Source organism: Amyelois transitella, chromosome 20, assembly GCF_032362555.1.
Source record: "Amyelois transitella isolate CPQ chromosome 20, ilAmyTran1.1, whole genome shotgun sequence".
Lineage (NCBI taxonomy): Eukaryota > Metazoa > Arthropoda > Insecta > Lepidoptera > Pyralidae > Amyelois > Amyelois transitella.
The window spans coordinates 4,555,959-4,573,611 of NC_083523.1; the positions used below are offsets into that span (position 1 = coordinate 4,555,959).

The 17,653-nt window shown below is 34.7% G+C and overlaps 2 protein-coding genes across 5 annotated transcripts; one reads left to right on the forward strand and one right to left on the reverse strand.

The window, feature by feature from the left end:
- Nucleotides 1–742: 742 nt before the first annotated feature.
- Nucleotides 743–13,057, forward strand: LOC106131639 (annexin B9). 4 transcript variants are annotated; one of them, XM_013330798.2, is made up of 8 exons: nucleotides 743–886; nucleotides 1,144–1,185; nucleotides 2,155–2,331; nucleotides 7,162–7,366; nucleotides 8,157–8,386; nucleotides 9,488–9,584; nucleotides 10,466–10,647; nucleotides 12,803–13,057. In XM_013330798.2, exons 2-8 carry the CDS (start codon nucleotides 1,156–1,158, stop codon nucleotides 12,851–12,853), a joined length of 972 nt encoding a protein of 323 aa, XP_013186252.1. In that variant the 5' UTR covers nucleotides 743–886; nucleotides 1,144–1,155; the 3' UTR covers nucleotides 12,854–13,057. The 4 variants fall into 4 exon arrangements, with proteins under 4 accessions (XP_013186252.1, XP_013186250.1, XP_013186249.1 ...); XM_013330796.2 differs by having other exon boundaries at nucleotides 744–886; nucleotides 11,649–13,057; XM_013330795.2 differs by having other exon boundaries at nucleotides 744–886; nucleotides 12,319–13,057.
- On the reverse strand, nucleotides 12,611–17,322 carry LOC106131641 (DNA repair protein RAD51 homolog 3). Its single transcript, XM_013330799.2, has 8 exons — nucleotides 17,224–17,322; nucleotides 17,142–17,188; nucleotides 16,462–16,592; nucleotides 15,987–16,093; nucleotides 15,201–15,367; nucleotides 14,586–14,714; nucleotides 13,850–14,035; nucleotides 12,611–13,099 (listed from the first exon to the last, which is right to left on the reverse strand). The coding sequence occupies exons 2-8, from the start codon at nucleotides 17,166–17,168 to the stop codon at nucleotides 13,067–13,069; spliced, it is 780 nt and encodes a 259-aa protein (XP_013186253.1). The 5' UTR covers nucleotides 17,169–17,188; nucleotides 17,224–17,322; the 3' UTR covers nucleotides 12,611–13,066.
- Between the last annotated feature and the right edge of the window lie 331 nt (nucleotides 17,323–17,653).

The window sequence follows — 17,653 nt, forward strand, 5'->3', positions numbered from 1 at the left end:
GCCGGGGGTACGCCTTACTGGCGCTGCGTCGACTGGCCGACGACGCGACGCCATGACATCATCAAGCCGATTACGTGGCGCTATTTGTGGGGTTCAAAACATTTTCTCATGTGGTTTGTATGACCATTTTTAAGCTAATTATGAGGGTATTCCCAATCAATATAGTAGTAAATACCTAGTAGAAGATAGTAAAATTTCTATTCCCACAAAATTTAGTCCTAAGGTAGTACCTAAAATAAGGTAAATGTTTAGTCTTTCCGTACAGTGGGTTAAGTAGAGAAGGATACTACTTTCACATCACACTCCATTAGATGTATTGGATGGAAGGGGGGCCATACCTACTTTTCTATTTGACATCTGTATATGTATATATAAATGATCAAATTAAAAATAAGGTAAATCTTATTTACATAAATAAAATAAGATAAATCTTATTTACCTAAGTAAAATAAGATAAATCTTATTTTATGTGAAAGGTTTTCTCTTTTTGTCGCCCTCGTACACCTGACAGCTTGTTTTGGCAGCTGAGGCAATTTTGTTTACATATTTGAGATCAGAGGTTAGACGTGAATTTCTGTGGCGAAAGCGCAGTTCAGTTCAGTGTCAGCAGCGTCAGTTGACTGACTTCAGACGTCCCAAATTTTTCATTAAATAGGACAAGACACATCATTTATCCGCTTTGATGCGACTAGTGCTTCACAAAAATATAAATTGGAAGAGGTTGTAATCATCTTGTTATAAACAGTTGACGATCCCAGAGAGCGAGAGAGCTAAACAAAAACCGTACCGACCTACAGGCTGCGGCAAGTTTCATTCTAATAACCGCGATAAATTCGGAGTTGCGCTGTTCGGATTCGGTTGGGCGTGTCGCTGACTTGAAAAACAAGTATGTATTTTTATAAATAAAATAATTTTATTAGGTTTAATTCCTTTTCTTAGTTATTTTAATGATACAACCAAGAAAAAAAATTATAATTGTGTAAAATTGATGGTGTAGGTGCTTTTTTATACAAGAATTGTGCCGGCACGTACCGGTGTGTTTGTTAGCATACGCCGCGCTGGTCTGTCGGTATTTTTATTTTTAGCGCGGCATCGAAAATGGCCAGTGTTTTCTTAAATTTTAAACGTATTTTTCTTTTTTAGGAATCTCCAAACATGAGTGGCCAGCAGTATTACCCGTACAAGGTAAGTTTCCTCCTACGTTGTAAAAGCTGAAGGCTGAGTGCTATTGATTCTGCTTCTCACAAGATGATGTCATCTTTTCGTGACTGATAATAACTCGATATAAATAACGGACTTGTTAGTTCTAAGATTACGGCCTAATTTAATTAAAATGCAGATAATTTACAGAGAAATATTTTTTAATTTTTTTTTCCTAAGCAATTCTCGTATGTATCGAACTAAAAATACATTTTCGCAAATGCAATTCCGGGAACAATGTAATCTGTTGGATAAAAATATTTACAGAGTCGCCTAATGTTCATAAGTCACGCAAACCGCTAATGAAGGTAGTTTAATTCAATGACGAGTTTCAATTCTAAAAGTTTATATTGGCCAATAGAAACAAGATAAATAGCATACTCAATGTAAGTACTTATAAAAGGAGTCCTCCAGATTAATATAATATTATTATATCTTAATAGAAGTAGACATAGCCCTAAGCACCAACTTCCGGTGCATGTCATATTGAGAATGTGTGAATGATCAATATTTACGTCTACAACATGTTTTATTGTTAACAGTGTGTAATGAAATGACTGAAACCAGAAGGATTTAATTTATAATACAGATGTTATAAAATTATGAAAATAATTAGATATTTTAATTGCATCGGGTATCGGGTAAGCTATTTTATGCCGCCATCAAATGAGGAAACAGTTACAAAATAAATGTTTAAATTACGGTAAAATTAACTAGAGCACTGAAGTTCAAAGTATAAACTTTGTTCGTTCAAATTTAAGTCTTGCCAAATTCATTCAAGTAGGTACCTAAGTATAAAACCTTGCAGTTCGTAATGCGAAATTGCACCCGGTAAAGAAAGCAAGTAGGTACCTAGATCATGGTATTCTATTATGTGTACCTCGTTTTGTTAAAATGTACCCTCTTTTGTTAAGTGTACCTTATATTGTTTAATTGTACCTTCTTATGTTTTAGTGTACCCCCACGGTGTACCCCGCGGATCCCTTCGACCCCGCGGCGGACGCGGAGACTCTTCGCAAGGCTATGAAGGGTTTTGGCACAGACGAGAAAGCAATCATCGATGTGCTGTGCCGACGTGGAATCGTACAGAGACTCGAAATCGCCGAAACCTTCAAAACTAACTATGGAAAGGTATCAATAAATTGATTTTTTTATGAATCACATAACAAGAATTTTAGAAACCATGATCCAAGCTTAGTTTGTTAACATGGTTATGAAGGTCAGACAGGAGGACAGGTCAAGTAGACCCGGGTTTCATTCAAGGTAGGTCGCCACCCTATGATCTTACATTTTTTTGTTAACTAGCAAAAGTCAACTTATCGCATTATGCAATTTCTTCTAAGCAACCTTTTACGTAAGTATATCAAGTGAGGGGTCGTTCTTGCTTGTAGTTTGTGATAAATTAATTATAATAAAAAAGTGAGAATGTTTTTACTTCTTGTAATCTACTATCAGTATATAACTGTGATGCACACAGTTAGATAAAGGTAACTGCTCTTTATAAATATTCCTTCACGCTTCAACGCCCCTAAGCCACAGCCGATTGGCGAACAATAAAAATTACTTACTTGAGCTCCACTGCATTGTCACACACTTTCATAATGTGAAATTCTAAAACTATATTAACTATCTAATTAGAAAATTATGTATAAAACTGATTAGAGTCATAAACACAGTTGATTGCCCACGCCCTACTTTAACACGATATGCTACAAAGTAATCTCAGTAATGGCTTTCATTTCAGTGTAATGAACTGTTTAGTGAGAACTATGGTAGTACCACAATGTTGTGGTGCAGTATATCATTTAGACAAAACAGTTACTGTAAATAGTATACACTGTACGAATTTTATATGACCTTAAATTAATCTGCTCTTAATAATCTGTTTGTTATTTATTATTTCTACTACATGTTATAATAGGTATAACTGACTTGCATTGTCTATCAGTTTACCTAGTGTTATCGGTGGTCAAGTATGGGTCAAGCCAATCAATGTCAAATCCATTGCTAATTATTTTTATAATAGATAATTACGTCATATCATGTTTTTTTTTATACATTCTAGTACGAGTAACTACCAAAACAGGTTTATTCCTACGCTTGAAGCTTCGTGATTTTAAACCTTATTTTGTTTGACAATTGGGTCTAACACATGAACCCAAAAAGCCTTGAAGTTGATAACATCGATTAGTCCAAATTCTCTCACGGCGCTGGCCTTGCAAAGAACCTTAGTTGTTAGTCATCATGATTCATACTCGTAGTTACTGCTTCAACTCAATGAGGAACTGTTTCAGAACATTTTTTACCGGCTTCCTGAAGGCTAAGAATGATTATAAAGTGTCTAAAGGTTTTCCGACCTTTATACATGTAGAATAACTAACCATTTCTCAGTAAATATGGCTTTATTCAATAAAATTATACAGTATGACTTTGAACATGTGACAGAACTGAAATGTTCGTTTTATGATAAAAGGTGTCAAAGCTAATGTGGAGGTTGCATATCACCACATTCTCCCCAGGTTTTAAGAAAGATCATAATCTTGAAGATGAGACGGTGGACGTCGGTCTCTAGTAGAACGTCGCAGTTCAGGGTTTTGTGTTGTAGTAGCATCTGTAGTCAAATTAACTGGTTCCTGTTCTTCAGTTGTTGTCTCTTCGTTTGACTCTGCTGAATCCCAATTAGATGAATCAGAATCAGCCTCCTCAGTATCAGACGAAGTACCCATTGGGGCTAAGTGCCTGTTTGAAACTACTAATTCTCGTCCATTCTGTAATCTTATGTGTGAATGAAGGTTGTTAGCTTCTAATAATTGTACTTCTTCTACAAGAGGATCATATTTACTTCTCCTCACCGGGGTTCGATATAAAGCTTTATCTGCTTCTGTGAGCCAAGATGGCATTGATTAGTGAACAGACTTACTGGTTCGATATTTGCTTCATTCAAAGCACACAATTTGAGTGTAGGTTTGGAGCCACCAAATTGCATTTCTAGAGCTTTGTGTCCCTGTAGGACATCGTGTCCGAGTATAATATCAGCACAAAGTCCATCCATAATCATTAGTTTAGTCATGATGTTTTGTTTTTGTAATGTTATTTTAACTGAACAAATTCCGTTTACCTGTGTGCATAGATTGTGTGTAGCCATTGTGATCTTTTGGTTGCATGGAGAAATGTTCAGCTTACACAAATCCACAAGGCGTCGGTCGATAAAGCTTGCTGTACTTCCTGTATCAATTAACGCTCTAGCTGTAATAGTATCATTAACTAGTACAGGTATCGTAGCTCTTTTCAGATCTGCTGCAGATGATATACAAGAGAAAGTATGTGCTTGATTGTCGTAATTATCTTCTAATTGCTCAGTTGCTGATATTTGGTTAGTTCTTTTGCTAAGACACACCTTAGAAAAGTGTCCTTTCTTGCCACATCCAGTGCATATAGCGTTGAAAGCTGGACACATAGACCGCTGCTGATGTCTTTGCTTTCCACAAAAATAGCACGGTTCGTGTTTAGTTACGTTTCTTGTAGCATTTGATGTGGATGTATTTGGAGAAGGTCTATTAGTAGTTTGATTTACTATTGGAGTTTGTTGATAGTTGTATTCTGTATTTTGAATTTGTGCCATTTCTAAGGATCGTGCTTGTTGGTATGCTGCATCAAGAGTGAGTGTATAGTTCTTAAGTAGTCTTTGACGTATAGCTGAAGACGATAGCCCTGCGATAAAGGCGTCTCGTATGTATTCACTCTCATTTTGTTCCGCAGTTACTGACTGGAAGTTACATTTCTTTGATAACAGTTTCAACGATTGAATGTATTGATCAACTGTCTCTCCTGACTCCTGTTTTCTTTGAGACAGTTGATACCTTGAGTAAACATTATTAACAGGTTTGATAAATAGCGCATCTAGTCTCTCTATAGCTAAGAGATAATCTTTTGTATCTTTGACATGAGTATAAAGGAGTGGAGATAAAAAGTTTACTAATAATTGATTCTTGCAGTCGTTATTTACGGTATTTCCCTTATTTTCAATGGCATGTGTGAAATTATTGAATGTTTGTTTCCAATGAATCCATTCGCAAGATTTGTCCGAGTTTGTTGTCGGGTCTGCTTCGAATCGTTCTGGTTTCAGATACTTATCCATGATTATTTATTTTATTGAATAAATTGTAGAATAACTAACCATTTCTCAGTAAATATGGCTTTATTCAATAAAATTATACAGTATGACTTTGAACATGTGACAGAACTGAAATGTTCGTTTTATGATAAAAGGTGTCAAAGCTAATGTGGAGGTTGCATATCACCACAATACACAACATTATATGTAGAAGTACACTAGGTTATTGTATAAATTAGACAGGCTACTTTATTTAGGCTCTCTTAACGCAAACTCAGAAATATTTTAACATGTAAACGGTTAATAAAACTATCGCTAATTCATTCTACTTCGAAATATCCCATTAAAATGACATATCAACTTTCATCGTTGCACTCAAATTTTTGTATGAATTTATCTCTATAAATATCTAAACTAAATTCATTCTCTTTTTCTGTCTGTTTATAATTTTCGAATAAGCCATGACTCGTTTGTTTGCCTTTAGATCTGCATCACTATCTTATCACTTTTACACCATGTTTACATAATTATTGTTGTAAAACATTGATATTCGCGATAGCATCTAATGGACATGACTGAAGTTTATCAAGATAATTTCGTAATAAAATTGTACTAGATTATATAATAGTACTAGATATAGACTAGTATTTAGTTAGATAGATATAGATAGTCTTAGTAAATATGCATTACGCAAAATAATGGTGACATTTTATCCGGTTCGAAGGACCAAAATATTTAAAAGTCAACTTCAAATTCTCATTTAAATTTGTTTTATTTCTATGTGTATTATCAAAGACTATTTATAACTAGCAAACTAATGTTTCCCTAATAGATAGGAAAATCACCCGATCCCCGAACCAAACGTTGTCATTCTATTGGCCTGTAGATATAACTAACGTTAACTGCTCTTAATTTCGTTGATACTTAAACGTCAACGATATTATCCGAGATTGAGACTTTAATGCAAGGCATTTTCCTTGAGCACTTTGCTGTTATCGCAACTCCGTCATAAATCAGCTACATTATCAAACTTTGGTTTTATATTTTACATCTCACCAATCAGTCAAATATTATGCCTACCTACTTTAAATTTTAATTACAGCGACATCTATATTGTCATTAATGATCTTGATGATTATTTATGATTCAATTTGTGATCCAATACCACTGTATTACACCTACTTAGAATGACGTGCTAAACCATTTTTTGATTAATTACCACGTCGATTAGCTACGACTAGGTTTAGAACAGACACATTCCTTTGTGTTTAGAAATTGCGTTTAATATCAGTTTTCTTCTATGACCAATGGTTTTAAATACTAATTTATGATTCACTGTCAAGAATTTCCAATGGCTAGCTGAAATTGCGTTTTTCTTATAAACTTGCCTAGCCAAAACACACTGGAGATTTAAGCAGTGACCATGATAAGGAAGAGCTTCTGACGTGTTTTTAAGGTGTGTGTAAAAGGCAGCGAAAGAAGTACCTAAGTTATAAATATGTAACGTGCTGTACTGAATTCAGAAGTAGACATTTTTCATCAGACATTTAATCTATTTTTGTAACAGGGAAATCCATCAGTAAAATGTAGGGCTTGAACAAAATATGATCAAGAGATCTTAAGTGCAGGAAGAAGGCACAGAAGCTGTTTTTTTGACAAAAAGTTTTTAGGGCATACACGCATTCATGGCAGGCAAAAAGTATTTTTTTTTATTTTAACTATCTAGTTAATCCTAGTTACCTATATGTAGTTCTAAAAATAATCAGCGACGTTTCTGCGTATGGAATACAAAGCCTTTATTAAGCCACTAACAGCGTCACCTACATATTTATTGTTTCTCCCCCCAGGATCTGATCAGTGAACTGAAGAGCGAGCTAAGCGGCAACCTGGAGAACGTGATCGTCGCCCTCATGACTCCTCTCCCCCACTTTTACGCCAAGGAACTGCATGACGCTGTTGCGGGGCTGGGAACTGATGAGGAAGCCATCATCGAGATCCTCTGCACACTCTCCAACTACGGCATCAGGACTATCTCTGCTTTCTATGAACAGTGTAAGTTTAATAGTAGATAACTTTCCCAAAGGCATGCTATGCACTAAACACGGATCTAATGGATAAGAGATTGAGAGAAGCATCTTTTTTAGGAACAAAGATTATTTTCAGAAGAATATGCCTATTACGATTGTGCTTGTTGAGATCGACTTGAGTTAACTATTGGCTTTTGCTAATAAAAGCCTTGTTAATAACTTTATCTGTAAGTTTATCTACGAATAGTCTAATTTCCTATGAACAAACCCAGACTCAATATAAACGTTGATCCCTGTGTAGGTAATAATTCTATATCTGTGGATCCTTTGACGTTACATAACTTACGGCTAAGAAAATAATTTTTAATACATATAAAGTTACAATAAATGCTTTATTTATTGAGGTGGTTACCTTATGTCTGAACTATTAGTACTAGTCTCTCTCAATTTGTATGCATTTGCATGCTTTGCAAACAGTGGCTTGCAGCGTAAGTAGGTGTTCGTGACTTGAATACATCTTACTTTGAAACCATGGCAAACCTTGATAATTTATTTGTTCCAAATTAACTAATTGACAGTGCAGAAAAGTGTGTCAAGTATCGAACTCATGGGGTTTCCCAAGTGCATCCTGTTCACATTGTTATAAGTACCTATATATTTTCCTGATTGTGTGATACTTACATATACTTAACATTTAGGTGAACATTATTTTGTCATACTCTTTAAACTTACCCATGTGCAATTAAGTACCTTTAGCCATTAACCACTCGACTTGATGAAGCTATATTTTACTGACTCTGTGTATTTCTCCTCAGTATACAACAAAAGCCTGGAATCAGATCTGAAAGGCGACACCTCTGGGCATTTCAAGAGGCTTTGCGTCTCGCTATGTATGGCCAATCGCGACGAAAACCAAGGCGTGGACGAAGGTGCCGCCAAAGCGGACGCAGAGGCCCTGGCTAACGCTGGCGAAGGCCAGTGGGGCACCGACGAATCCGTTTTCAACTCCATCCTTATAACACGCTCTTACCAGCAGTTGAGACAGGTAAAAGTTTCATAACAACTTATTTCATACTTTGGCTCGCTATTACTGAATATAAAAACCTTCGTGTAAAAACCTGACTTACCCAATCCAGTTTCATGGTCAAACAAGCACCCCGGGGTCGTCTTCAAGGAGGTGCGGAGGCAACCGGGACTAACGCCGGAAGGAAGAAGTGTGTAGCTACATACCTACATCACAATAGTTACTAATTTAGCAGCAGTCCTTGATTATCTTTTATTTAATAAATTGAGTTATTAAAAAATATTATAGATATCTATGTACCTACTTACTTGACGAGCAGAATAATTAAAGTTTTCTACATTGTTTCCAAATACCGTGACGAATCGCCGAACAAGCATTCTCGCTACTTTTACCCGTAATTGTTTACGATAGACGCATCGATTACATTGAAACCTTTGCAGTCGGCATGCCTAAGATTTCATAGAATACTAACGTTTCGTGGAAATCATAAAGTATTTTCTTGCAAAATTAGTTGTTGATTTTATATATAATAAAAATATATAGGTATATAATAAAAATATAATAAAAATATAATAAAAATATATATAATAATAATATATATTTAATTTTTTTAATTAAAAGTTGGATAAAAATTTCGTTTTTGAGCAGATTATAAGTGGCATAAAACATATGATATTAATGAAAAGCTTCGCGATGCAAATATAAATTTCAACACGCAAGCATATTTTGTATTGGAAAGTCCCATAATAATTCAAATTTAATATTAATATATGTATATATTAAGTCAAATCGGCTTTTGTAGATTAATTCAGAAGATTGAAAAAAATCGAGGACTGTATTTTTTTTTAATTAAAATTTATACTTTTTTGTTCGAACAGTATTTTTCATAGTCTTGTAATGATTGCACCTACTGTAACCCACCTGCCTGTATAATTGATGGTACATATTACCAACTATTTTATAATTCACATAACATAAAACCCATGGTCATATGACTCCGATTATGAGCACATTCTGACTCATGAAACTCAATGACTTGCCTTACATGTATCATAGTTGGCAATTCCAATGTGTTTGTTCACTGATTTAACAGTTTATTCATCGGTTTACTGTTTATTGCAGATATTTGCCGAGTACGAGGCGTTGACCGGAAAAGACATTGAAGAGTCTATCAAGAAGGAATTTTCTGGAAGCGTAGAGAAAGGCATGCTGGCTATTGGTAAGATATCTTATTACACGAACTGATATTAGGTATTACTCTTCGCATACTTCCTAAAGTATTTAACATAACTTCCTTTTTTTCATATTGATGTATAGTCTTTAATTTCAAGTTTTAAAGCTTTATATACATATAAATATCTTCTTTGTCTCTTACGAGGTAGACAGGGCCAACAAGTCATAGTTTCCTTTAAATAAAATAAATAGACCTCTTTCATGATAGTGAGAAAAAATTCACATTGCTAACTGCAAAAGCACAGTGATAGTGGATGATCTTTTAAGCACTATATATTTTTATCAAATAACTTTAATAATGTACAGCAGTATTAACGATCATTACGCCAAAACTAAAACCAAGGTCGCACTAATCTGTTACACCAGGAAGGCACGCGACCTTGCGCTTCCACCGACCATTCAACTTTTTGTCCCCAATCACGTCTACTGCTATTATTCTACGTATTGTGTTATAGACGAGAGGCCTGACTTGACAAATAAATATTAACTCAATTAAATGATACGGCCGACTAAACTCAACTGGAAAGAGCTCTTAAGTAGAAACTGAATTCAGACTCCGCGGTCAAGTTTCATAAAATTTACTTTTGCTTTAGTTTCCAAATGAAATTCGAGAATATTCAAAAATACCTACGTCATATAAAATTTGAGTGAAATCAAAGATTGTCTTAAACTTATTTGGTGGTTGATTAGTTATCTCGTTAATGATTTAAAAAATAAAATGCTGTAGTTGCCACTTGTGATAGTATTACTTCGTCGAGATGACAAAGCGCTAGTAATTTAAAGTGCGCTTTCTTAAAGTACAAAAGTTATAACTCATTTTCCCGCGTCTACAACAGACAATTAATAAAAAAATCACTTGTTTTCTAGTAAAATGCGTGAAGAGCAAAGTAGGATTCTTCGCTGAGCGCCTCTACTATTCCATGAAGGGCTTAGGCACCAACGACAAGACCCTGATCAGAATCGTGGTCAGTCGCTCAGAGATCGATCTGGGAGACATCAAGCAGGCATTCCTCGAGAAATACGGGAAACCTTTAGAGGACTGGATTGCTGTAAGTCTCTTTCATCTTAATTATTTTTTTTTTAGTTTGAAGACCATTATTTTTTTTCATTTAGGATGACGCTTGTTTGATGCCGGCTGAGTAAATGCAAGGCCGGCCTATGCCCGTGGTACTACATACACAGCCTATAACACCCGCAGTATTTCCGAAGATTAGCCCTTTCAAACACATGAACAATCAAAGTTATATACAACATTACTTTACGTTTTATTACTACTAGTATAGACAAAAGTATTTTTTTTAAATATGTAATTTTCGTGAAAGTGGCTTAATTTGCATTAAAAAGAATAATGGTCTTTTTTGTTGCATCTACCATGAGATTTTTTATTATTGGAACCAGTTTAAATTGCTATAGTAGTAAATTCTTAAGTAACTTGAACAGAATGCTTGAGATGTATTACTGCTACTATTTTATTACATTAAAGAAGATTATCTCATGATAGATGTAAACAATCGAACATTTTGAGTCATTTAGTGAAATGCATTTTACTATAATAGCTTGTGTTTTCGAATATGGTACCTCACATTTGATGTGATAATATACATACACCTAACCGTATCTATGTATGAACTAACTATCATGTCATTGCTAACATGATCAAACTTTTCGGCCTCGGAAATCACCAGATTACATTTGTAGAAACAATCAAAATGTTTGTTCGTACTGTAGATAATTAACTGCATGGAAACCTTACTATTTTAATACTACGATTGCTAAGAAACTGTCCCATAGTTCGTGTTAATTCGACGAGAAAAATCAGCATGATAATAAATCTATGAAAACTTCTTTCACTTTCATTTCATCATATCATAACACTATCAATACAGATTATAAATAAATTTTTGGTACCAATAAAATTGATTCAGGAGCTTAAAAACAAGTAAATAACATTGTGACATGTGACTTCAATGTTGGTTTTCAAGATGCTTACGAGAGGGTGTGCGTTTGAGTTTATTCACACAAAGACTAGAACAATGGCCTTTGGTTACAGGGCGACACTTCCGGGGATTACAAGAAGGCTTTATTGACCCTTGTCGAATAATATCAGCGGCGAATAACCACCTAGTTCCATTATTTTAAGTTTTGTATATGTGTCAATTGTTAGGTGTTAAGATTAAGGCGTGGGTACTAAATTCAACGTTGAATCTCAGGACTTGGAAGAAAAGTTATACGTTATAAGGTCTGAAAGCATACTGCTAGTGCGGTCTCGTGATTTTATTTCAAACAGTGACCTTATTTAAATATATGTATAAAAGACTGTTGAGAAAGTACAAAAACATTTTTCAAATAAATATCTTAGTTCCATATAAATGAAATATAACATTCCATAGTTTAAGGCTAGTTTAACTTAAATATAACGTAAAACGTTAATTAACTAAGCTCATCGTGAAGGCAAAACCGTCACTGTATGAAATATCGTTTTCACCCGCACATCAGTATGGACACAATCTCACTCATTCACTCTCAAGACAGGTGGAACCACATCTCAATATATTACAAGCTCTGTTTGGTATCCATGCCGTTTGTCACAATGATCTGTATATTTCGCTTGTCACGGTCATGTAACTTTCTGCACAGTAGCTAACAGCTTCATGCATGAGGGTAGTGGTCGAACCACACTCGTGTTTAGTTTTACAAGTAGATGTTGCAATTGTTTTCAGGAGGAAGTAGGAGGCCCGATCGGCAGGCTCCTTTCTACAATGTGTTACTAAAACGACAGATTATATAAAACTCAATATAACGAGCGCCATATTGCTGTGTTACTAGAGTCGAATAAAATAGTTTTGTAACCAAGTACAATCACGTTTGCGTTTGAAAATATATTTTTAATAAACGTTTTTTAAGCTACTTAAGTTAGTTTATTGAATTTTATTTTCATGCTTAACACGAATGCACGTTGTGTGATATTTTGTAATGAACTTATGGGCCAGTTTCTTTTTTTGCTCGCTAAAGTTACAGCATTGGTTTTCGATATTGTTTACAGGAAGACCTAACGGGTGACTTCAGGAATGTGCTAGTCACACTTTGTGCTTAATCCTGCAAAATAAAATTAGTGAACAAAATTTTTTGATTGGAGCTTTGCATGTTAGTAGTTAACGTATTCGGATTCGGAATTATTACGGAGTACAATGTAATATTTTGCAGGATGATACGAAGGGGGACTACAAACGTGTTTTACTCACTATCGTGTCGTAGGAGATCGCATAATAAGACTACAATATTTAATATTTACCTTGTTAAGTTCCGACCTGAAACTGCCTTTGTATTTGTATAACTGTTACGAGATGTAATATTAAAGCTTGATATTTTCGTGAAAATGAGATATTTATTGGTGCTGTAGTTTTGTTTATACTATTTACATATATTTACAATAATTATAAATTAAACGATGTATGTTCATGTTGTGTTTCACTTCACATCCCTTATTCCCATACTAGTAATCTGAAACAAAGCAAATAGTAAAACAGTGCAGGCATGAAAATGAGACTGGGGTCTTTTTATATTCAAATTTACTAAAAAAAACTATGAATTTTGTTACTGATTAGTGCCTAATTTCATAACTTGAAATCGTAGTAATAAACTTATAAATACTCTTATTTAGCTATCAAAAGGCACAAAACTGACACTAACATCTAGAACAAATTCAGTTAAATTCAGCTATCACTACAATATCACTGTAACTGTTTTTGACCTGCAGCCAAAAATTGCACATTTCGAGGAAACCCTATTTATTTTGGCCGCCCTCCAACCGTCTATCACTCATCATTTGTAAGTATTATAATAGTGTAACGTCTGACATCATCGTAAGTATACAAAGAACACATTGACATGACGTCAAAAAATATAAATAATTAAATAGGTAGTAAATTAATCGACATTTATCCTAAATATAGAAACGAGGACACTGATGTACTGACATATCAACGCACTGCCCAAACTGCTGGGTCTACCAACAGATTTGAAATTTGGCATTAAATTTCCTTATGTGGTCTAGGGGCGCATTAAAAGAGAATTTCATGAGAATTCCCATGGGAACGGAAACCAACCATTTTTGATTTTACGCCGGCGGGCAGGCGTGCCCTGATTAAACAGGACCACTTTAAAAAGGAACATAAACAGAATAAATGCTGGGAGGATAATGATAAAAACCTTTTCAAGAAATTGGAACAAGTAACATCATTAAAAAATTACCTGAAAACGCCCAACACTGTTAGCCGAATTGTTACTCTTGAGCATCATAGCCAGCCTTTCTCCCGCAGTGTTCACAGACAATAACACCCGCTTGTTACATCGATGCGCCCACGCATCTCCCAAAGAACCAACTAACGCGCCGCCAGACAGACCCACTCGGGTGCTCATCTCATTGGTCAAAACCACCTTAAAAATCATATAAAGTCTGAGGACAGCTGGGTCTTTAAAATTAGGTATCAGTTAAAATGACCTGGATCTGTTAAAAAAATTTCAAACCCCCACGCGCGTCCTGTCTAAAACTTCCTGTCGCTATTGCAGTGTGAGTCCATGCCTTCATCTCTGCCCCGTATTAGAATATACGTACTAAGAGGGTAAGCACTTTCACCTAGCAACTCAAATATAAATCGTCAAATTGAGTTCCCATTTTACCAGGGTCACGGAGGTAAGATCAAACAAGAGTCGCTTCGCGTTTATACCCTACATACCTACTCCTGAATCGTACTTTCTGAACTGGGACAAGCACTAACAGGGTTACAATTTGCGTATGTATTAATAAACAGAGGAGGAAACGTGTGAGTAACTTAAGAATAGAGGGTGTGTAATTAAATTACGATTTTGTTTCTTGTAGTCAGAACTGTGGCTCACTGGATTATTATGTTATTTTACGTTTAGGTTCAACACACGAACACACAGAGAAAATGAAACTTTACTCTTTGGTCAAATAAAAAGTACTCACTGCAATCTGTTTCTCTACGGCCAACCGTTGCAGTTCAGCCATCTGTCTGAATAGAAGGCCTGTCCTTTGACCGGGTTCAATGCCCTCTTTGAAAGGGAACGCTATGGAGTCTATAGCAATAAGCCTCATCTGGAATAACATTACAATATTTCACACCACATATTTTTAATAACTTATGAAGTCTAAAGAAATAGTCAAAACATCAAAGGCTTTGTTTAACATACATAGATATAATCTCGTTTTTATACCTTACGCGATAGCCAGAGCCAACAGTTTTGATTGAACCAAGTCCAGTTGTAGGTACAGCTTAATGATACAATTGCGATACAAATAGCGGCGGGTTGCTAGTCTATCGCCTACAAGAAGAATCCCAAATTTGTTTAAACCTTTCCCTTTATTAGCTTTTACGATTTACACGGCTATCTTTAATTGGATGTATTTAAATTTAATTTCATATTTTGTTTTTGCGCGACAAAAAAGACACGTGGGGAACCAATGGTCTTGGGTTCTTTGATTTTGAGGGCAGGAATCTTATTTATGGGAATCCCAGGTTTTATTCTTTTGGAATCGTTTTGATATCATGATAGGAATGATAGATTACAAAATGTTATTTACGTTCGGATTCTCCTCCGCAAACTTTGGCAATCTGTACATAAAACTGCAAAACTTTTCTAATCCAAATGCATTAACATAATGTAGTTTTTTGAGTGCTTCTTGTTCGCTCAACCTAGCAGAATCTTCAAGAAGTCTCTGACACTTGATGACACTAGCTTTTAGTATCTCTGGAAAAGAGAATTCCTTCATATTTACTACAGTTAACATAAAATAAATAATTGAACAAGTTTAAACAAAATAAGGCATCTTCTCACAAAGGCACTGCACTCCATGCAACTTGTTCTTGTGCTTGCCCCATGGCCTTCTGGAGGTTGGTGAACTATCAGGGTGCGACGAGATAACAAATAATTTTTTGTTGTTCCTAATTTATATTTTTTTAAAACTTGATTATGCTTGCAGCATCACAGCTCCACCTGAATAGATTAAAATGCTATTCCTGTGAGAATTTAGGAATTTTCATTTTCCTTTTCTCCACAACCCAAATAACATATGTACATGCCAAATTTAATCTAACTATTATATATAGTCATTTGTACTGCATTTTGTCTGTCAGTAAAATATGTAAAAAAATGTAATAAGTAGGAATGGTTGGGGGAGATAAATGTAAACACCTCCCCATATAATATAAACCTTACTTTACTACGTTTTTATTTAAGTACAGGAAGTATACTTCAATATACATGAATAATATATATAATTAATTAATATATATAATATCTATAATTTAGCAAAATAAACATTAACATTAGATCACATTTCTCTTCTGGAAATTGAACTTTACCATACCTTTATATCTGTGAATAGTGAAATTTGTATTGGTGTCAATATAAAGTGCTTCTGCATCCAAGCCTCCTAATGCTTTTGGTATTTGACAAGCTGCACATAGTTGGAGACTGAAAATAATGAATGGGACCACCAAGATGATTTTTGTTTTTATTTTTATTATATATATTTGGATGACCAACAGCAAGTTTTACAATCATAAGCTTTTAAAATATACATTTAAGAGCCAATAACAGGTTTTCTCTAACAAAAATAGTTTAAAAAAATGTCACTAGTCCCATGGGACTACTGAGATAACATTATGTCACTTATCCCACCATGGGACATCTCAATGGGACTAGTGGGAAAGATTGGAATTTAATTTTAAGTTGCCCTGCAATCATATAAAAAAAATTGGTTATCCAATAATATCAAAAGGTTTTTTCTTGTTGTTTTTATTATTATGTCCATGCTTTTTTCTAAAGTTGTAATTACATACCATAACTGAGTTTTTCCAGTTCCAGGCAAGCCTAAAAACTCTGTAAGTGATCCCAACTGGATGCCTTCATTGCCCAGTACATTGTCCAGATTTTGACTAAATGTTGGAATAGATGGTAAGCTGGTTTCTCTCTAAAAATATAAAAAAATATTAAGCAAGTATAAATCAACTGGATAGCAATTAGGCATTGAAATGTACACAACAACAAAACTAGAAATTTGGCTTGCCTCTTGCAAATTATATTATTTTAGTCCATCTGTTAAATTTCAAGAGCTGTTTTTTTTTTGCATATAAAATTGATGTATTAAAAAATAATATAGGTATTTCAAATTGTTCCCTGCACGTTATAATAAAAAAGAACCACTCCATCTCTCTCCCATGAAAAGGGCAGGCTAAGAAAAAACAGTGTGTGCCAGCTGCTGCTTTTTCCCGTGTAGATTGTAACAATAAAAAAGTGAAAGGCTAATAACTAACTTTGGATTCTTCAAGGCAATTGACTAGCAACCTGTTGCTATTTCAATTCAATTAAAGCCATTGAACTGAACGTCGCTTTTCAGACTTTTCGGGACTGTCGATGTCTCTGGCTTTCCTGGAGGAAGTCTTAACTTTATGTACCTATTTTTTTTTTATCATCACAACTGAATTCCAAGACTATACTTTCCAAGTCTTTAGGCACTTACCTGCCATAATTCAGTCGCATTGTACATTACATTCAAGTATTCTTTAAGATTGTAGTCCCCGTATATATTAATTTACTCTTTGGATTGTAGGTAAAGTATTTCCTTCAAAACTATTGCAACAGAGATGAAATAACACCTTTATTTCGTTAAAATTTCTTTTCCCGCCAATTATCAATTAACTGTCACTGTCACACTTGGTCATTGTAAAGCAAAGGCCTTTTTACATATATAAGCAACAAGTCGCAACAATCTACGTGACTACCCATGTTTGTCAGAAAGTTAAAGTTATATTTTACTATGTGTATCTACTAAATTCAAAGTAAGAAGATGGGATATTAATAAGTGACACTTAAGCAGTCTCGATTATACTATCCCCAGTTAAGACTCGCAAAATTTAACCTTGGTTCTCTAACCACTTGAGATTTCTTACTTACACCTACGGCGACAGGTCGCAAGCGCAAATTTCAACCCGAGTAGAAGCCTGTCATGATTTTTTTACTTTTGTTTTAACA